Source organism: Cyprinodon tularosa, unplaced genomic scaffold, assembly GCF_016077235.1.
Source record: "Cyprinodon tularosa strain WSP-4 unplaced genomic scaffold, ASM1607723v1 ctg30, whole genome shotgun sequence".
Classification (NCBI taxonomy): Eukaryota; Metazoa; Chordata; class Actinopteri; order Cyprinodontiformes; family Cyprinodontidae; genus Cyprinodon; species Cyprinodon tularosa.
The window spans coordinates 154,200-177,531 of NW_024039008.1; the positions used below are offsets into that span (position 1 = coordinate 154,200).

The 23,332-nt window shown below is 34.7% G+C and overlaps 1 protein-coding gene across 1 annotated transcript in view; it reads left to right on the forward strand.

Moving 5' to 3' along the window:
• Positions 1-23,332, forward strand: part of LOC119787765 (BMP/retinoic acid-inducible neural-specific protein 3-like) — a 65,896-nt gene that overhangs the window by 22,092 nt on the left and 20,472 nt on the right. The window contains exons 3-4 of the mRNA XM_038291802.1: positions 3,341-3,531; positions 7,001-7,185. Coding sequence (XP_038147730.1) covers positions 3,341-3,531; positions 7,001-7,185 — 376 coding nt within the window. The remainder of the gene's footprint in view (positions 1-3,340; positions 3,532-7,000; positions 7,186-23,332) is intronic.

Sequence of the window (23,332 nt, forward strand, 5' to 3'; positions counted from 1 at the left end):
TGCATCTATTGCTTGTGCTGCTTCTGTGTTCAATGGCAGAGTCTCTTTGCTATATTTGCTGTGATAAGTGACAAAAAAATGGGTTTAATATATTTTTATGCAAGAAAGTCCACCTCAAAACATCGTTTTTTTAGTCAGTTCATGAAAATTACAATTCTGCCTTAAAATATTATTTCTCTGTCAGAGCCGCTCCGACCCCCAAATGCACCGTCACTGGGAATAAGGAACCAGCTGCCTCAGGCCTGGTCGCTTCTTAGGTTTTTTTTTTTCCCTACTCTTCGTGGTGGCTGGAGATGGCATTTTTCAGGTATATGGCACAAACTGCAGGCACCAGAATAATAAAAGTGAACATATTTTAATGCAAGGTTTCGTCAGTTTAGGTTAATTTAGGCATTAATATACTGTTTCAGTGGCGTGATCATAAGCGCCCTGCATCATCAGTGCTGTGTCTGTCTCCCTGCCAGCTCCCATATGAGCTTCTCTGATTGGTTGATATGGCACGTCAAGCAACAGCACTCAATTTTTCCCACTTCATTAGCTGCTCCTTGTTAAATTAAGATTTGAGCGACATTTGCGGGGCAAAATTAGGGCATGCCAAAGCAGTAAATCCCCAAAACAAGGGCGTGCAATTTGTCTTTTTTTTTAGTAAAGGAAGTACAATTTACGCCTGTATGCATTGCTAGTTAAAAGCCTGGTGGACAGGAAAGATGTTTGCGCATTTCTTTCAACCAGATTTGACAAGAGTTTGATTTAACTGTTAACTTTGCAATTGTGAAACAAATCAAGAATGTGATGTGTCACAACTGCTACTGCTGCTGTGATTGGCCGACATGTGCCACTTGGTGATTTACACATTCAGCTTTATGAATTGTTCCAAATGTCCCTCCCTTTTGCAAATCCTTACCACAGGAGCCTTTCTATATGGATGTTGTGTAGAATTCAGATTGAACTACAGATAATAACCTGGTTTGTACCAGATTAGATATTTGGTAGGTTAAGATAAATGAATTAAAGAATTTTTGGGATATTTATAAGAAGTGGATTGAGGCTGGAGCCTGTATTTTTTTTTTTTTTTTTTTTTTTTTTTTTTTTTTTTTTTTACAGTGTCCTGTCTGGCAAGGTGGCAATAAGAATAATTGTCTTGATGCCAAAAGGAGCCCAACAGATTTTACTTTCACAAGTGTAGCGGTATCGCAATTGCCATACCGCTCCACTTGTTTCATGTATATAAATTGCTTTATTATAATTATGCAGGGAGTTTTACAGTTCATATGGACACTGCAATGTAAGTAGAGCAGAAAAACAGAAGAAGAAGAAGGAAAAAGAAAAAGAAAAAAACAGGACAAAAGATGAAAGAAAGAGGAGATAGGAAGGAGACAATGACAAAACATTTTCAGTCTGCTTCAACACCTGTAATGAGATGGAGAAAAAAAAAAAAAAAGAAAAAAGAACAGCACAACCAAAAAACATGGTACGAGATATACAATAAAGCAAACACCTTGAAACTATCACTAAAGTAATATTATTAAGTCTGACATGTACTCTGTGTTACCTGAAGATATGAGCCTGTATTTTAAAGACCTCTATGCATAAATAATTGCTGCACTTGGCCTACAAAACCCTTAACTGGGCTAAGAAGAAAGAAAAGAAGCATTTGCTCAGTGGCCCAAAGTAATATTTTTAGATGAAAGTAATGTTAGCATTTTATTTAGAAATGTAGACTCCAGATCCTGGAGGAAAAGTTAGAAGGCACAGAATCCATGTGGCTTTAAGTCCACATGTGATTCTTCCACATATAGTGAAGATACGGGGTTCCATTTGCTTCTGCTCTTTCACTTTGTTTATGAAGCCAGCAATTTACATTGCCATCTATTAGGAATTCTTTTATCTGACCATGATACCAAAGGTGGTTCAATGACCATTTTTGAAATATTTCTATGTACATGTCTGCTTAACATGTGAATTTCAGGTCCTGAAATATACATTTCGTTGCTCTCTATTTGTGACAGTGTAATGACAATAAAGTTAAATTCTATTCTGTTCTATTCTATTCTATCTATTCTATTCAATGAAACAAGTGAGAAAATATTAGGAGTTTTTCATATTTTAATTTCCAGATTGTACCAGAATTTTAGTTGTGTTTTGATTGTCAACAACAACAACATACAACGGACAATAAATCCCCAAATTATCCATACATTAGATGAAAGTGCCTCTAATGTAAAACTCTTTAGGTAGTCAGTTTGACTAAAAGATGCTTAAAAAAAGTCACTCCAGTTATGATTTTTTACATGCAACCTTTTAGATAAAAAGCAACATCAATTTTTGATTGACTTTTGAAAGATGCCTGTTTCATATCCTGTTAAAAAATCAATACAATGAAAACTATTTTAAGATGAATTTTTCATGGTTATAAACTAGTTTAGAGTTAAGTTGTGTGCGGGTCTACAACATGGTTTCTATTTCCATAAAATTCAACCTATGTACATTTTGCAAAGAGAGACCACTTAAAAAAAAATGTGATATGCTATTTGCACCTCTTTGATCAAAAAGCCAGGTCCTCTGCCCAGAATCAATTCAGAGGTCTTACATTTTTCTCCTTGAAGGCGGAAAGAAGTATGTTTGCTAGCAGCTGTATTTGAATAGTGCTAATCTACGCATCAAGCAACAGTATTCAGTCTGCACTCAGATGATAAAGACAGCTGGCATTCTCCAAGGCCAGGCTGAATATCAATAAACCACATATTAAGCCAACTCAATCCGAAAGAGGCACCAAAAAGCAGCAAGACATCCATGATTGCTGCCCTTTTTGGACACAGTGCCTCAAAAGCTGGCTCAAGATGAGAAAAAAAACTATAGAACGATCATTTAAAATTGGTTCAAACACAACACTTTTTCCACTATGGTGAAAACCAATTACTTTAGCTGCAGCTTGAAACTGCATGAGATTGCTCTTAAAATGGTATCACATAATATTCATTTAGAAGTCATCATATTTTAAGTCTGTCTTGGTGGGAATATGAACGCAGTTTTCGGTGTGATTAGCATTTACCTGCTCACTTCAAAAGGAAAACAATAACAATATTTTAAAAAATGAAGGGAAAATATTTTCTAGACTATAGCCTCGTTGTATTTTAGGAAAACTGTCTAAAAGCAGATTAGCTTTTTTGGCTAAGTTTTACCAAAAATCTGACCTATATTGTGTAAGTCAATATGAAACATCTGCTTTTTTTCTGTAATCTCTCTCATATGAGTCTCATTGCATCATTATATTTTAGCACCATTGTATTTCTTCTGTGTCTTTATCTCACATAGAGCATGTTTTTATGTGATATTTCAGGGAATTTGGCCGTTGGAAGGTGAACAGCTTGGCCCTAGAGAGACAAGAAAACAATGGCTTTTCATTGCCGCTGGACCCAGAGTTCCTCCAGACCATTCGGCATCTGGGCAGGAGGCCCACTCTCAGAGCCATCACTGACAACATCATAAGGAAATACGGAACTCACTTCCTGCTTTCTGCAACACTTGGAGGTACAGCAAATCACATGTAGTGTTTCTTTTTGGTGTTACTACCCTAAATGAATACAAACTGAAAAAATAAAAAGATAAAGGCCACATACTGTATGGGGATTTTAAAGGTCAAGGCTCAGAACATCTGTTGCATTTTACACATGGTGTTGTTTTTTTCAAAATATATACTGATCATTTTACAAATTTGATCATTTCTAAAATGAATAAGAAATCACACACAATAGCACAATGCAAAGTTGATGGAAATTGTCCAAAGAGTTAGTTAAAAAACAGAAATTAAAACCAAACAAATAGCATTGTCAACTTCCACCCAGCAGGGTAAAACCGACAATCTAGAATAGAATAGAAAATCCCTTTATTATTTCACAATGGAAGAAATTGTGGATTTATTTAGTGAATAATTTAGTTAATTACAAATAATCAGTGAATTTACAAATAATAATAATTTTGATTTTTTTTTTCTTTAGATAACCATGTCATTGACACCCTGAAACAGCTTTCATGATGACCAAAAATGAGACACTGACTCTACTGACTGTCTGAAATTATTTGTAGTTGTTTGGGCTCACATTCCCTTGTTTAGCATGCAAAAAATGTCTTTGAAGTTCCTGTTGACAAAAGAAATGCCACTGGATCCTTTCCAGAACAATAGATCTAAGTTACCCAGAAAGCAACGTGCGGCATAGCTTCTATGGCCATTGTGTGCACAATCTCCTCCCTTTTGCTCCTTTTCAGACTTCTTTCATCTTTTATATTTGTGTGGAACCTCTCAAATGATGAAAACCAGCAGTGTTAAAAAATAAAATCGCAGTGTTGCCCATTATCTGCTGGAAACTAACAGAGAAACATGACTTTTGCAGCATGTCAGACAGCTCAAGGCACTGCCACTATCCTGTTTTACTCATGCCCTATGGAGGTTTGTTAATATTTCAAGCGACTTGCCAAAAAACATGATGTGTATTCTAAAATGATGTTAACTCTATCTTCATTAAATATGTACAATGCTAAACCCAATACATAATACAGTAGTCCCATCCCTGTTTTAATGTCAGTTTTAAACTTCTTTGAAGTGCTTCTTTTTATGTGAATTAGGTTCATTTTGATCATCTGTGGGTAAATATTAGAGCTGAGGCTTTGTTGCATGAGTTTGATTTAAGGGTTAGGGTTTAAAAAATGTGACTTTAATAGCGCTGTGGTATGTTATCCCATGTTACTTGTGAAATATAATACAAATAAGTTAATATAACTGTATGTAATTGCAGTGATAATGATCTGTGAGCTGCATATGCTCCCCTTTATCTTTTAGCCATATACTGTAGGAGAGGGCAGTGTACTATGCTGTCCAGTTATGTGATTAAGCTGCAGAGGATAAAAGGAGTGTGAGCAAAATTAAACACTGTTTTTGAGGGGAAATTTCACATATAAATTTACTTTTTCAGTGAATTTTATAAGGTTTAGTTTATTGCCTTTTGGTGAATTATGCATCATTCATACAGGTGGGGAGTTGTTAAGACAAAATTTGCATTTGTACAATAATCAATTGACTGATATGAGATATAAGAGTGACACAGGGTGAGGACTTCTTCGTAGTGAATACAAAATTCCTGTGCTTTTAAATGTCGAAGTATCTAGCTTTTTTAAGCATAGTAGCATTTTTTCCTAGCACTGCATACAACATCTGCATTGTGTGGGTTAAATTGTTTATCTGTATTCTTAAATAAACAAAAAAATATATATTTATCCCAGCAGCGTCTTATTCAGGTATTATCATAACACTGTGTCTGTAATGGAAATAATTTTGGTTTTATATTCCATAATTTTTTTTAAAAAGTGTTTGAAGATTCTTATGCACAGTTAAGTATCTAGTGATCTTAATTTTTGAGATATTGAGCTATTTCCATTGACCCGGAGGGACAAATCAAACAAGCAGCTAAAGAAACCAAGCTGTTTTACTGAATTTGCAGGATTTAAAGAGAAGAAAATCTTAGATTCAGTCCCTTCTCGATATAACTTTCTCAGTAACTTGTGGAACTTTTGCATTTACCAGTCAGTATCTGTGAAAACTCCTTTATGGGGTTTGTTTGTGCATTTACTGTAATAGTACAACATCTGGTGTGTCAAAGCAGCCCAATAGCTTTGACAAAACAGCCCTTCCTGACACCCAGAGAATAAAATAGATCAAGTGTTACAAATCCAGCATTTTCATCCGTAACTGCCAGCCTAAAGTCTTCTTTTTCTCCTTCTGCTGCTTCATTTTTGGCAAAGTACCAACACTTGTAGATCAGTGGAACAGCATGAAGCTGTGAACTTCAGTGTACAGTTGTGTTTTTGCTTCACAAACAGGATAATCTAGTTCTCTGAAACAAAATTATAAAACAGCAGACTGAGCACAAAACTTAACACTGCCTACGAGAAACAAAAAGAAAGAACATAAACAGCAATACATAACATTTTCTCAAAGTTAGATTAACATACATACTTTAAGATACACAAAGGTACTTCAAAATTCTCATAGGCTTAAAAACTGATTTGCAATATCTTCTTGAAATAATCTACAAATCAGCCAGATATAAAATTTGAATTGTTTTTCCCTTAATTAACTCTGATTTATAGCAAGCAGGTTACATACAGGAAAGTCTTTTTTTCTATACTTAAAGCATGTTAAAAAAAAGTCCTGCAGTTTTTTCTCTACAAATCCATCGACCAACAGCGTGTTTTTTATACTGTGTTTGATATTATTTTACAAGTTGAGTTACACTAAACTAAATATTTACCACGTTTACTATCATTCATAACTAGGGAAAAAATATTGTAATTTTTTCCTTTGGTAGCATCTAAAACTTCTACGTCAGTCAAAGAAAAAAAAAACGCTAAATTTAACGTGGACCATAAAAATCTTTTATGATAGATGCATGTATAAAGGAATACATGCTATAAGAGGAAAACATAACAAACCCCGTCTCATGAGTAAAATCATATTTCCTAACTCTGCCCTAAAATACGTTCCAATCGCTTATTTCAAGTTAGAAGAGCTGTTTTTCTTTAAATGTGTTAACTTGCAACCAAACACTGATAATCCATTGTCTTCTGCAAAGGAAAACCGCCATAAAACCTAATCCCATTAGAACTGATTCCTTTTCATCGATCTTTCACTCCTTACACAATCTGTCAAGAAGCTGTCCTCTGAGAGCTTTTGCTCATTTTTATTGAAAGATATGTTCTATGAAGTATCTGGAGTTATGCTTTTTAGCACCACTTATCACATCAAGATTTAAGCTGAAATAAAATGAACAAATTTGGGTTTTCAGCCCCTATCTCACCCCGTTGTTTCTGTTTTTATGTGATGGTCACCTACATGGGGTCAGCTTAGCTCATCTAAATTAAAAATATTATGTGTTCATAGGAGTATGAATCATTAAGAAAGAAGCTACTGTATTGTATCTGTCCCTGTCTGTCTCTATACCTGCAGGGGAAGAGTCCTTAATGATCTTTGTGGACAAGCGGAAGTTGAGTCGGACATCTGAAGCGGGTGAATCCAATGGCACAGCTGTGACGCTGGAAGCTCTGCACCAGCTGGCTGCCTCCTACTTCATCGACAGAGAGAGCACCTTGCACAAGCTGCACCACATCCAGATTGCCTCTACTGCCATTAAGGTAAAAGCATTCTTCCCACCAGGCTTCTGATGAAGACAAAAACACTATTGTTGGATCTTATTTGAATAGTGATTAAAGCCCTTGCATTGAAACTTTTAAATGGATAACATTTGTTTTAATTGTATAAACTTTATAGTTGTATTCTAATCTATTTTATCTTAATACTTTATTCATTTGCTAAGCAGCAAGGGAAATCAAGGCTACCACGAGGGCATCTGACATCATATCAGTAACTGCACAATTAGCAGATAAGGCTGATTTTAACAAATGCATCCGAACAATTGAGCAGAATACAGTTTTTGTTGTCTTTTTTTTAAGTAAAATGTTTTTTAATTGAGTGGACAAATTTTTGTCCTCTTAATTAGCAAACAATTTTTTATAATATATTAACTAATTCAAGTATCTAATGCTGACTAAATGAAGTGGAATACTTGTGTGCATCTCTTGGGGAAGAATCCTAAACAAGTTAAATAAACCCCAAACTCAAACAGTAAATCTAGTATTCTACCTAGTTTAACACAACAATGGAAGGTAAACTTACACGAGCTCCAAATATCTAACACAACTTCTTAAACAGACTTGGTTAACTGCACTCAAAAGCTACAATGTATGCACAGACTAATAAACTAAAGTTACTTTCTTGCTGCATTTAATTAATGAGCCATTAAAAATGCATGCACTTTCAGACCTCCTAATGTTCTAGCTAGAAATGAGAGACACTACCTTTAATGGGGCAATCAATTAATTGCTGAATAAATTTGCCAAGAAAATTATGTACAGCTGCAAGTTTTGTTTTCTACATTTCATACATTTATCTTACAAAACGTAACATTAAAGCAAAGATAAATCAATTGCTGACATTTCTCAAGTATTGTGTTATATTTCTCATCACAATTGTTGATTTATAAAAATTTTTAAAACCTTTAATGCTCTACTGTACAATAGTAGTTATTAATAATATTAATAATATTAATAATAATAATAATATGATGGTGATCATGAATATAATAATTATTATGTTACAAAAGCAAAAGAATAGAATATTGACAGTATTAACAATTAAATTTGGATATACTATACATAACAGACATACATTTATTTATTTTTATTAGGTGCTAACCACAACCTTCAACCTTTAAGGAATTAAAAAAAAAACATAGTCTCTTGGATCCTCCCTAAAGCATACATGAAAAGGCTAATTTTGGCAACAATTGACTTGTTAAAATAAGATATAAAGTACAACCTAAGTACATATGAGGCTATAATTTGACGAACAAAATATGTTAAAAAAACTTATGTCATCTTATGAAGTGTATGCTTCTTGCTTGGTGTCAAACAGGAGGTAGAACATTTTTAAAGTTATTAGAAAGTTATTGAGAAGAAGTTGACCTAAAGTGAACTTTGGTAAGTCTGGGGACTTAGTACAGTTGAAAAGTGAGAAAGGAAATTAGATGTGCAGCACCCCAGACCTAGAAAACGCACAAGTTCCCTTTGGATTGCGGACACAGGGTACTGCATAAAAGTAGAAACTTCAGCTTAAACTGGGCTCACACATCCACGCACAACGACCTTCTCTAAGTAGGCAACAGTTTCCTCTTCAAACTCCCACTTTGCCTTTTTAATTGTCCAATGTATGTCTCTTAGATGGCCAAACAGTGTTGGTCAGACCACCCCTACTAAAGGAATGTTGAAATGGTTGAACATTGTCCTACCCAAATCTCATGACATGAGTACAAACTAAAATGTACAACGAACTAATAATTGTTTACGTAATGATTCTGAATCCATCTGCCTAGTATTTTAGGTGTAATATATTTTTGTAAAATTGAATCTTTCTGCCTTAAAGTATTCTCTGCCTACAGAAAGATATCCCAATGTTTAACAACTGAAAAGAAAACTCTTAAGTCATCAATCCCTATTTTTTATAATAAGTTCAACAGCCAGAAAGATATCTAAATTTATTAACATTTTGTTTATTTAAAAGTAACTGCATGGTCAATTTACATAGTAACTAGTAACTGCCTAGTAACGAACTTGTACCTTTGACTAGAGAATGGAATAAGTACCAAAATTACTTTTTGGGAAAAGTAGCTACTTTTTTTAATTTTTGTTTTGTTTTAAATATGCAATATAAGATCTTGTCAATCTTGTCATCTTTCTAATTCATATAAAAACACATCAGCTATGCAATCATTAAGCATGTATATTATATCACCCTCAGTTTTTTTCTGCAGAAATATTTGATGTTTTTTTGTATTTAGATGATTATATTAGCTTTGCTTTGCTAATTTTGTTGCAAACATTGCGTATTGTGAAATTCAAAAATATATGCATGCTCAACTAGCTTAAAATAGTTGAACCAGGAGGGGACATAAGGCAGAATATTTTTTTATTGCTCTTTCATGTGTATATTCATAAGCTCACATATGGGGCAGCATGCTCTGCATGTAAAGATATGCTTATGATCCAAATATCACTCTGCATCTTCTACTGCTTAATAACTTAGTGGTGTGTTCATTCATCACTGTGTCAGTTGTTATCAGAGCACATGAACTGAATAAGCTGAGTCTGTCGTTCTCACAAACATCTCTTGGTTTTCTGAGGAAATGTTTCTTTGTCACAGGACTATATTGTGCTGTCACCTGCTTGTGGCAAACAACAGATTAATGCCACAGAAAACAAATAATAATAGTAAACCTTTGCAGCATCAGTTGGAGGAACTATTTGCTCCCATTGCAGGTTTCTTTTCTATGCCTATCTACTATTGCTTTGACAGTTTTTAGACTGGATGTGCGTCCGCAGTATGCACTTACCTTACTGAATTAGCCATATTTATTGTTTTAAGACCCTTCCTGTAAATATGCAGTTAATGGGTTTGATTGGTAGTTAGTGCTATGGTTATGCATGGTGGAGGATTGTTAAGTTTGTAAGGGCTAATGTGCTAGGAACAAATATTTTAATCATATGAAAATACATGATATCAAATCAATATGTATGAGATCGTTCAGCAAACAAAGAATGTCTTATTCCTGTAGAATAGTATTTTAAATTCAATAGAAAAAAAACAATAAATAAATGAGTAAAACATTTTTTAGAAGATTTTTTTTTTTTTTTTTTAAGATTCCTTTAAAGATCCCTTTACCACAGGTAAATTACTTATGGAAGTTGCAGTAGAAATAAAAGCACAATTGCAGCTTATGGTCTAAGGTTTTTTTCCCCTTTGTGGAAGTTCATATATGGACCTAATTGTTTATGGCTAACAAATTAAGGTTGAAGGAACTAATTGTGTTCTGTTCTGTGTTTAAATTAGATGCATTTTAAGGACAATGGTTCATGACATCATACACTAAATAACATATCAGTCATGTTGTAACTCATTTGCATCATGTCCTTTTTACTTCTTTTTGTGATATACCGCATTATCTTCCAATCTGTTTGTAAACATTACAAAATTTATTATTGTCAAATTATCAATACAATTATACTCCATATTTTTCTCTCTTCAGGTCAAAATGAATATGAAATTTGTCAAAGTGTGAAAGGCGAAAAAATTTCTGCAATAGTAACAGGCTACAGCAAAAGTAATTTCTATTACAGTGCAAAATGAGATGTTTCCAAAAAATAAATAGATAAATAAATAAATATACATAATTTAGTTTAAAGAGAATTTGGAAGCTTTCTTTGTGAGGTTTCACGCCAAAATGTACCGCTGTTTATTTGTTCTAGTAGTTCAGGAAAAACTTGCTACTTCAAATAATCACTTTCCTGAAATTAAGAAGCATGATTATATAAAGCAAGCTAATAGTCACCTGCATCTTTTATTTTGGATACTGAACAACAGGTACATTTGTTTACTCATGCTAATATAATTTCATTCAATCAATGTTTGATATGATCCGAGTCAGTATCTGTGGCATTCATCTTAAAAATAATGGGGAATGTTATATTGTCACATCTTTACCCCATTGTCAACCAAAAATATTACAACCTAATACCTAATATTGTTTTTTTGTATTTGTAAACTTCTGCTATCACTGTTTAAAGACTGAGGTCAGGTAGACCAGGTTATATTTCACCTGATATGTGAGGATTCAAACTTCCGTGTGTTATTTTATAAGAAAATAGGAGTCTCTCAGAAAATTAAAAAGTAAACATATATGGAGCATATAACATATTAATTTTGAGTCCTATACTGTATGCTGGAATATAGCTGCTCTTAACATTATCAACATTATGAGGCTGCTGATTCTGCTAAACCCAGGTTATTTGAAAGCACACTGAGATGGCATCTCCGTCTCTCAGTGTAAGGAATAACACAAAGGGCAGTTCCTTATTAAAGCAAATTTAGCACCCACAAATCTGAGATTAATCTCCTCTAAACTGGTTTTAGGCTTAAGTAACCCTGGTGATCTGCCCATGTTGAAGGAGCTGCATTTGTGACACTAAAAACTTTAGCCTCTGCATGCTGTAGTAACCCATTTAGCTTGCTCTGTAGTAACCCATTCATGTTATTATATTTGATACTTTCACATTTCACTTAGACCTAAAATATAGGGGAAGTGGTGAAAATCATAATGCCAGAAAGCACATAAAGGGTATTTATAAACTTTTTTTTTCTTTCTTTTTTTAACCTTGTTTCCAAAATGTGTTTAGTACCAAAACCTTTTTCTATTTTTCTAAATTCTTTTATTAAAGTGCCAGCATAATTGTTTTATATATCCTGTAAATGTATTCTTTAAATGCATTAATGAGTAATATTCATTAATACAGACAATTTTGTTATTGTTTATAGACTTAATCAAATCCCAAAAAAATTCTAATAAAGAAAAATTAATCCACAGAAAGTAAGTATATTATGTCTTCAGTACGAATATAACACTGAAATATCTTGCCAATACGCATGCACCTCTGAATACAATTCAGTTTTCTATTATCCTTAGCCAGCATTTTCTATTACACATGATGGTCACATTGTTAGAACATAATGTTGTGAGTGGGTGGAAACATACATTAGGATCTCTTAGCTCTCTGTTTGCACGGTAGACATGTAACTATTCTCCTCTTTCAGTCTTTGCTATATTGAGCTTGAAAAACGAGATTGTCTGTCTTTTTACTAGCTGCAACCCATTTTTCATTGACCTATCCTTTGTGATGCTCCACTATAGAGTCCATCAGAGATAAAACTGTGGTTTCTCTAAAGTGACTTGGCAGGGGGATGGGGAGCCAATTTGGCTTCCACCCCTGAACCAGTGCTGCTAAAACCCCCTCTGATTGAGATGGATAGAGGGAAAAGCCCTTAGCAATACATTTATTTTACTGCATTTCAGGTGACTAGTATTAAATATTCACAGAATCAGCTGCAACTATTATTCCAAAAAAGGCTTGCTTATGTTTCCTAAATCAAGATAGATGCCAAAACAAAGCAGCCTTAGAGGAGAGTGTTACTCCCCTGGTTGTTGGAGATAACATTTTTAAATAGCGGGAAAGCCTGCCCTCAAAGCCTGCAGGACCAAGCACAGCAACAGAAAAAATAATCAAAGAAAAGAAAAGAATGAGATAGGAGGTTAAAAAATGGCACTGCTGTTACACAGTGGGATGAATCAGTTCTTCCATTTCAGTAATTTCCTTTGAGAGCCACCATCATTTGTCAAACACTGTGTGGTATGATTTAGGGTGTTATATGCAACTGAACAGACAATATGAGACATAGACATAAAAAGACTTTATCTAGAGGGCAGTTTTGGAAAAGTTTAAAGAAGCAGTGAGTTCACAGGAAAAAAAAAATGTTTTGAGAACGGTACCTTGTGCATAGAAAGATGAATTAAATGGAAAAGTTTAAGACAAAAAAATTTAAATCAAAGTTTTGGGAAAGGGAATCTCAGTTCTAATATGAAGTGTCACTCTTGAGTGTTTAGTCAGTCATGTGGTATCACACCTCATTTGCCTCAATCAAAGTAAGACTAAAAATATTTGAGGCACTGTGAGGGATCTTAAAATGGCCCCCCTTTTAAAAATAATGAATCCCCTGGTATTAGATATCATATTCAGGAATTCAAGTGTATTTTCAGTTTAAGTTTAAGTTCGTCCTGTCCTTTCCCTTTATTTCTGTTGCAGCAGAAAGAAGTAAAACATTGAAAGCAACAACAAAATAAATACTGTTAAATTTTGTCTCCATGGCACGTTCTCACTGTTACGTTCTGAAAAATTTAGTTTTTAGCTTTAACCCAGCTTAATTTCGCAGGATAATGAGTTCATCCTGCAGAGGTTGATGAATAAATAAACTTTCTGCTTTTATCATTGATTTTTGTTTTTAATCACAGGTTCAGCCTGTTGACTAGCATTTGGATATTCGAATAAACCAACATGATTGTGAACTGAAAACCCTGCTGGTTAGTGTTTTTTATCAGTTATATAACTGGATTTTATTACCATTCACCCTCCTGTTGAACTTTCATATTTGACCCTGTGTATAAGCTGTGGGATTATGACACCACATACAAAATTAAATTCCAATGTGTGCTGCCATTTCTTAAATATATTTATAAGACAACTGCCAACTTCCTTCTGCCTGCTGTTTTCCTTCTGTTACCATTTTCCTTGTTTTCTGCTTTTATGCTTTGCGTCTAGCATAAGCACGGCAACTAAGTAGGTTTACAGCTTCAAAATCCTAAAATAAAGAAAAGAACAACAAAAACGTATCATTAATGCAAATGTGGATTTACACACTTCCCAGTTCTGCCGTGATTAAACTAAGAACTATTCTTCAAGGTGCAGCAAATGAGGCAATTTTGAGATGAGGGATGATTACCATGGAATATTAATGCTGTCTTGTACATTATTTTCCTCCAGCAGGCAGAAAATGCAGCAATTTCAAATCCTTTGTTGCTTGAACAGAAACCACAACATGCTTCCTCTCTAACCATGTGTTCTGTATAGTGGGATTATTCATATGAGGATTTTGGCACTGGTGCTGAATCTTAGTTAATGCAATGTTATCTAACTGTTCTTATGATAATATCGAGGCCCTTAGATTATGAAATAATACGTGGCCATCTGAACCATCTTTGCACATTGTTAAACTACCATCCATTTAATGGGAATTTTGATAGAAACAGTCTGGTTTACTGAGATTTATACACATTATTATGAACTTGTGGGATAATTATTTTTTTAATCAAGTACATTTTACTAAATTTGTTAGACTTTTACTTTACTTTAATTTTAACTCAATTAAATTTAACATCTTAGATATACACTGCATTCTCTTATGCAGAAGTACTTCAACAAATAGCAGTAAACTAATCTATTTCAGTCAGCTAGCATTATTTTATTTTCTTGATGCATAACCAACACTTATGTTTGAACTTAGTAACTGTTTTTTTGGCATAAAACGAGAAACTGATCTCAGAACAGAATTTTTTTCTATGTGCACAAACCTTTTAATGAAAAAACTGCAAGACACCATCATATTTGCATCAGCATCAAACATTACAACACTTTAACTTTTGTATCAAATATTAGCTTAATTGAGATATGTAAAGGAAAGCTTGGTGTTTACACCTTTAAGCTTTCTCTCCCCTAATCTTTACTGTAAAGAAATCACTCAGAGCAAATATTTTAAATAACACTTCATAATAGGTATTAAATTACTATGACACTTGACAACAGTTTTTTGCAGAAATAGTAATCTTACTTAGACCAGAGAAATGGCTCGTTTTACAGATGGCAGCACTTACCACCAGGCTCACTTGTTCAACAAGTCAGCCCCGAATACTAGTTAAAGAAGCATTTTATACACACAGCCTGCCACATCATCACATCGTTACTTCATACACGTTGGTAAATGAGCATACATCCCTGGCTCCAGTCATATCAAAATATTACACAGTGTTTTTAGATCAAGGCCACAGTGGTACAATGAGAGATATTTTGCAATCAAGAATTATCCACTCTGTTTGTGCTCTCATTACATTCCCAAATCTTGTTCTAATAAGAGAAACTACTTGGAAAAACATGAGTCTTTGTCATAAAACTGTAAGATGGACCCAGTATTCTGACGAGTTGGACAGTGGGAAGTTTTAAAACATTTAATGACAGAAATTAAAACAAAACTGAACAAAAAATAAACACGGGCTGTTGTGGATAAAGCTTGGCATGCACGCAGCTACAGCTTATAATGTACAATGAAACCGAAGGGTTTCGTCGTACCACCAAGTAGCCAGGATTACGGCACTACAACTGACCTCCCCCACATTCAGAGCAAAAACCCTGAGGGCTATGCGGAGAAGTGCCAGAAACCGAGCTCCCCCCCTGCACACCGAGCCCAAACCCTGGGGGCCGAGTGGCGAAGAGCCGGGACATTACAAGAAGACAGGAGACAAACAACATGTTATTTAACTGACTAAGACAGAAACTGTGCAAAAATCAGCATAATTATAATGACTTATTAAGGTTGTTGGGAACAGTGATGATTATAAAGTCTTACAGCTGCTGGGAGGAAGGATCTATGATAAAGCTTTTTGGTGCATTTAGGGTGCATCACCCTGTCCCTAAAGGAGCTTTCCAGTTCGGCAACAGCTTGATGCATGGGGTGGGATACATTATCCAACAGAAATGTTAATTTAGTTAGGATCCTTTTGTTTCCCACCTCCTGTACTGAGTCCAGAGGGCATCCACTTACAGAGCTGGCCTTCCTGATCAACTTATCCAGCCACTTTCTCTCAGCTACAGATAAGCCACTGCTCCAATAGGCAGCTCCATAGAAGATGGCTGATGCCACAACAGAGTCATAGAAGGTTTTTAGGAGCGACCCCCACACCCCAAAGGGCGTCAGTCTCATCAGCAGAATGTGCCTTCTTTTAGAGTGCCTCAGTTTTGTGAGTCCAGTCCAGTTTGTTTTCCAGGTGAACAAAGACCAGGTACTTATAAGAGTCCACTACCTCAATGTCAATTTCCTGGATGTTCACCGGTGTCGGTAGGGTGGATCTGCTTCTGCAAAAGTAGACCACAATCTCCTTTGTTTTCCCTGCATCAATCAGAAGGTGGTTTTCTGTCACCAAACCAGAAAGTTCTGGGTCCACTGTCTGTACTCTGAGTCATCCCCACCTGTGATGATGCCAACTATGGCAGAATCATCAGAGAATTGTGGGCACTGCACAGAAAGAAAAAAGAATGAAAAACAGAGCTTTCCAGAAAAACCTGAGCTCCATTATGTTAGAAAGAGTATGATACAAAGTCAAAACAAACATGAAAATAATAAAAAAAATATTGATGAAACTAAACTCAGGAAAATAAAGGGTGCTGCTAAAACAGACGGCCTGCTCTTTGCTGACCGGAAGAAATATGTTTGTTCCCAAAATTCTTCCTGCATCTCGATCACTTCTTAAACTAATTGTTCAATTCAGAGTCTTGTATGGTCTCCTCTACAGTCTCTGTGGATCTCCATGTTGTCCAATGACGCTGAAACCACATGGTGATCCCCATGGTGTGCTCACATCACAGTCCAGCAATCCGTTCCTCCAGGATAGCCCGGAAAATATAGAAAAACATTTTAGATGTCAATATACAGAATTAGCACATATTAATTATCCATGCTGACTGCTCCTCTACAGAAGCTCAACTTGGTAGGTTGAAAGGGTTGGATTCATCACTGCACCAAAGCCTTAGCTTTCCATTAACACAAGAGCTAACTATTCTAAAAGGTGCTAGGCAAAAGAGATATCACACTTACATAATCAGACATATTTTTGATTATCTGATTTAATTTAGTAGGGTAAATATGGTACTTTATTTACAACTAATTCCAAGATCTCTTTGTCCCCTGGTCCAAGGGGATCTGCTATGAAATTCCAAAGAACAAAGGGAAACTGTTAGATTTTGCAACATTGCAATGTTGCCATTTGCTCTAAAACTGGAAATTATAGGGGTAGTGCACATAGTGGCTAAAAGCTATGGAGTCTTGCTTTAAGTTTTAAAAACAGCTGTGCACTGTTCAGTATTTTTAGTTTTTGAAGTGAGAATCACATCAAGGTTTGCAGTGCAGTGCTCCCTTACTGAGAAATAATCAAAAAAGTGAGGAAAGTGTCACACTGCAGCTCCATACGCATTCCACTTAATTTAATCAATGTTTCAGCCCTCAGGCCATCTTCATCTTGATTCAGAGCTTGATCAGTGTGATTAAACACAACCAGCAGAGGGAGGCCTGAGGGCTACATCAGAATAAAAGTGATGTTTAATACACTTTAGTGCTTGAAACTTTGCAGGCCTCTTCAAAAGGCAATATTTCCCTGGCAAGTTTGAAAGACGGTAGAGATGAGAGGATTTTAAGGGTTAATCTCTGTGGTAAAAAAAAAAAATAACAAAGCTTGCGTTTGAAAATAAATCAAGAGAAGTAGTTAAGAAAACTGTTACATATAAAAATTTTTTTCATAAATACACAAGTTGGGAGATGTACAGTAAAACATAAATTTAAAGAGCTTTTTTTTTAAGCAATGAATTCGCAAGAGAAGGGAAGCAACTCAGAACAAAATGTCTAATTACTAGAGCAAAGAATAACACTCTAGCTTTGGTTGGTAAAATACTTCTCAGAAACGTGTTTTAAAAATGTTATACTCATTACAATTGCATGTTTCAGGAATAAATCTAGCTTGTAAAAATGACTATATTGATATTCACAGTTCCTGATTGCAACTGTAATTATTGGATTATTGGAAAGCCAATAGGTTCAGCACAGGAGAAATTATCTGAAAGGTCATGTTCACAGTTTAATAGCACATTGACACAGACATGTGAGGTGCCTTCTGAAAGGATTCACAGCTGTACTCACTTTTTCCATGTTTTATTAGGGTTGCAGACTTCCGTTTATGTCATTTCGGTTTTAAACATAGGCAACATTATTATTAAATGAAAGATAGAGGATACATGGTTTTGAATATGTCATAATATATATGTTATATAATACTATTTGGAAACTGTGGTAGCATTGTGGGTCAGAAGTGTTTGCTTTTCTTACTAGCATAATATCTCAAGTTCAATTAGGTCATTGTTAAGAATATCATCCCTGGGAGTCATATTCAAATCATGCCATGGATTTGATTTAAATATGGACCATTGCTGGGACAGGAATTAGCTTTGATCTTAACCATTCCTTGGGAACTGTAGCTCTTGCTGTACTGTTTGAAAGTCGTCTTTTTGAGACAGACAGTCTCGATGCTGTCAAACTCTTGTAGGTGTTCTTCCAGAATTGCTTGTATATTAAGCTCTATTCATCTTTCTATATTACTTAGAGTAGCTTCATTGTGGAGCTCTGCCAGGTTAACATATTTTTTTTCTAGCTCCTTAGTAAAACCCTATGTCATTGAATATTGATTAATTCTAATTTAGGTTCCCTGATGGGATATTAGTCTTCATAATATTAGTGCTAAAGCAGTGAGACACAGATTGATTTGAAAATATGCTGGGAAGTTAAAATTGTAATTTCAAGAGTCATATTTAGATTGTAAACAGACATCAAACAGCAGACCCTGAGGACAAACTGACATACTTAACAAGTCACATCCATTTTATGAACATTACAACCACTTCCTTTAGGAATGTGCAATGAATACTAAATTAAATGCAGCGTTTCCAACAAAGTTAGTACAAGTATGTTGTGCTGCATTCTGGTAAATAAATGATTTTCTTACAATCTAATCCATGTCATTTGTTCTTCATTGGGAATGAAAAAATGTAATTTAATAACCAATAAATTTTTAAGGAAGTTACAGAGACCCAACCCATTTGATTAGCTGAAAAAAGCAACCTACTTAGAGCAGTTACTACTGTATGTAAAATTGTAAAAATTGTATTACATGTCTGTAATAACACTCTGTCTAAAATCCCTTAAGTCATCATCATCATCATCATCATCATCATCATCATCATCATCATCTTTATTTGTTTAGCGCTTTAAAGCAGCTACATGTGAAGAAAAAAAGTTCTGAACATAGCTAAAAATAATAATAATAAAACACAATAAATTGATAAAATACAGAATGGAATATAAAATAAGGCAATAATACAAATGTGTTTAAGCTAAATACACAAGGTCACAGAAAATAAGTCCTGCCAGTGTTAAAAAAACAGGGAGTAAAATTAGGTTTTGAGCAGTGTTTTAAACATTGTCAGTGAAGGAGACTCCCTAATGTGCAGTAGGAGGCTATTCCATAAAAGAGGAGCAGCTATAGAGAAGGCTCTCACCCCTCTGAGCTTCCTCTTAAATCTCTATAAAAAATTGAATAGTTTAACTTTACTTAGTTAAAATGTCTTATAAAATCCTTTTTAAGGTGCCTTTTGCTATGTGATTATCAATCGTTGATTAATTAATTAACAAAATAATTGTTAGTCACAGCCCTTATTTAGATAACCACAGCGATAATCCGTTTCAAATTTACAAATTTATTTGTATAGCACAATTCAGTACAAGGACAATGCAAAGTTCTTTACATGATTAAAATATAGGAAAATAAAACTGAATTGAATCAAGTAGGAAAAAAATAAAATAAAAATAATTAAAAAAATGCAGAAACAAAAAAGAACATAAAAATTTTTTTTCAGAGAAGTATTAAAAAAAATTCTAAATTAAACATTAAGGATTTCATTTATTTATTAATTTTAGGGATGTTTTCAAATGGAGAAGGCTGACTGTGCACAGATGCTCTGCTCCATTGGGTTCTTTTTTACAGACGGTCGTATTGCTTTGCTTAAAGGACCACTCATTACATTTGCATTTGGACGATTTCCTCTTTAAGTCTAACATCTGTCTGCAGTTGAATTTAAATTGATGGTCCCCATTGAGGCTGAATGGATATTAATATTTTTTCTAAAGTGCTAGATAATGAAAAAAAGAAAAAAGTAGAACTCTATATGAAACCGATTTTGTTGAAATGTAAGTAGAAAAATTATAGTGCCAAGAAAGACATATAATATAAAAAAAAAAATTAATGGTTCATTTAAATCAAAACTTATATACCACCTTGCATCTTACAGTATTTCTCTTATCCTTGGGCTGTCTGTAGTTTTAGCATTGACCTTGTAGCTCTTAGAAGAAGATGTGAAGTAAAAATTATCTTTTCTGCCTGCAGTGGAACAAGTCTCACCTTTCCTTCTAACTGGATGCGGCTGGATGCTTTTTGGCAATAGCTGAGCAAGAAGGCCTTGTTCCTTTTAATTGATGTTTGGAAAAATATTTTAAACAATTTACTAGTGACAATGACAAAGATAAATTTACCTGCAGGGTTGCAATTTATCTTAGCCATACAGTGCAACCTGGATGTATGGATTCTTAAGATCAAGTTGTTTGACCTAAAGTGATTGAGCTAAGTGAAAAATAATTATGGTAAAGAATAGCTGTTTTATTCAATGGGTTATTGTCAGTAAGTATCATATGGCTTCTCTGAAGCTTAATTTTTCTGTAGATTCACTGCTTAAGAGTTGGTCAGGTTAGATTTTTCTTTAAATATGGAGTAAAAAGAAAAAGATTTTTACACAACCTGTCTTAACTCAAGTGTGTTTTGCCATATCTTATATTTTAGAAGAAAAATAATATTTTGAGTGCTTAAGATATACTATTGAAAACTCTTTTTAAAATTAAACATTTATGTTTCGTTTCTTTTTTGAGTTTCAGTATATTTTGAAAAGGGACTTTAACAGAAAATAGTTCTTGATAAAATTTTGTTATTTGGGTTTTGCAGGCAATAGTTTTTAACAGTAAGAGAAAAAAATAGCTTTACCTACAGTTAAGCTAGAAGCTAAGTTATTTTAATCAGTCACTAATTCTCTTTTTTTGTGTATTTTCATAAAAGTCGCAGATCTGTTTTGTTTTTCATTTTCTGAACAGTTTAGATTATCTTACCTGGTTAAACACTCATTGGATGGATCTGGGTTAATCTCATTTACTGTCTAAAATGATGGTTTTCACTTTAGTCTCTTGAGTCCACTTTGTTGCTCTCAAAAAATGATGTAGCTGTGCTGTTAGACATTTGCTGACAGTAAGCCAGATTTTTTCAGTTCCTGTTTTGGATGCTGCAGATCTGCATTACGTGGTAAACAGATACTCTCCGTTTGAGCTTCAAGCCCAAGCCACACTTGTTGCATTCAAATTTTATTCTCTGATGTGATTGTTTTCCATGACACACTCATTACAGTGGATATAGAAAGGCTATTTCCACTCAAGGTGAGCAGATCATGATCTGTGCAGATTTTTTTCTTCATTTCTGTCTCTGTACTCCATCAACTGAAACAATGTCCCACATTTGACTGGTCAGACTGATTGGTGAAATAAAAAAGGCAGCCAGTGACCATGACCAGAAAGTGCAACGTTGACTTAAACCAGAACAAATATCAGTATCAGTAAATCAGAGTATTAATTATTATTATTAATATATAAACAAAATACAGCATTTTGGGGGGTTGTCATAAGATGTGCTTTCCTCTATTGGTCCCCATAGTTTTTTTAGAGACTCAAAGAGGATCACTATTTTACTTCATCTGTTTTTGCCCTTCTAAACTCCTATAATGAGTCACTTCGGTCAGTCAGTTTTGCAGCTGAGACTGCAGTTAAGCTTGCCACCATCAGTGTGTGAATGCATGTGTGAATGTGTGAATAACACTATAGTGTATAGTGTATAAAGCTATTTGGAGTCCTTTGATTTAAAAATGCACCATATAGGTGCACTTTACTCAAAGGTTAGATTATTTTGATACTACAAATTTAAAAACCTTTAGCCGATCCAAAACACTGCAGCCATTCTTCTGATATGCAAGAAAATTGATACTTCTCATATTATTGCTTTCCTGCATTAGCTTCCTGATAAATCTAGGATACATTTTAAATTTCCCCTCTCACATGTTAGACCCTAAATAACAATACTCTATCTTATATCTAAGATCTTATATATTTAACAAAGCACTTTGCTCCTGCAGGTTTAGGGCTCGTATAATTACTCATTTTAGAGTGGGAGGCAGATATTTAAGTTAACAGGCTCTGCTCCAGTGGAACTAGCTACCAGTTTAACAGGGTGTCTGACTTAGGTTAGGCTTAAAACCGTTTGATAAAGCTTAGAGTTGAAGTGGCTCATGTTTTCCTGAGGTATCCCTATGGAGTAGTTATGCTGCTAGATAATTAAGCTGCTGGACATTTTGGGACCACCTTTTCTTATTCTACTTCATTCTACCTTATTTGTTAGTTGAGCCCCTAACTTTACACTCTCTTTGCTTTTTCCTATCACTGTAGCTTTGTTTGGCATGATGTTGTGTCAACATCCTGGTGAGGGCAGCAGTTGGGCTGCTGCCATTAACAACTTCCATTATAATTGATAGATTTGGACCTGGTTTCTAGTGCTTAGTCCTGTTTCTATCCTACACATAGAGCTTGTACTCGTCAAGAAACCTTACCCAGGGCTAATCTGCACATCTTTCATTCCTAGACAGAGCTTGATCATTCACCTCATTAATATCCACCTCATTTCTGGGAAATGAGGTGGATATTAAGAGGTTAAAAGGAATTGTTGGTGACCAGCCACCACCAGGTGTGGTGCAGATGAAGGATTTTGTATGATGAAAACTTTGGATTGCCAATGGTGCATCGCCAAACTGGAAGGACTATGAACAGCAGCCTTTTGGGGAAAATCCACCTGCTGTAGTTGTGTCTCTAGGTGGTTCTCTGCTCTGTGACTTGTCAAAGGAGGAAGCATAAAGTTTGGCAGCAGTAGCTAAACAGATCGTCTGGCAAGATGAAAGTTCTATGAAAAAAAATCTAAAAGAGAGAAAAGATACATTTAAAAGTCACAGTTATAGCAAATAGTAATAGTCACTATGTCCCCCAGCACCCCAAGCCTATAGCAGCATAACTAAGCAAATTATTCATGAGCTATCTCTGTAGTTGTGCTGCTGCTAAATTATCAAAAGCCATTTAACTTTAATTAGGTTGACATCTTCAGATACATTTACACCTATATGTTTTCAATACATTTTGAGGCATTCATGCGTGTGTAATACTAACTGTACAGAATGAGCTACTGCCCACTTCCGATAAAACATTTTGCCGGAAATATTTTTCGTTACATTTTAACTAAATCACAGCATCATAATTTTAAGTCTTACAACTTAA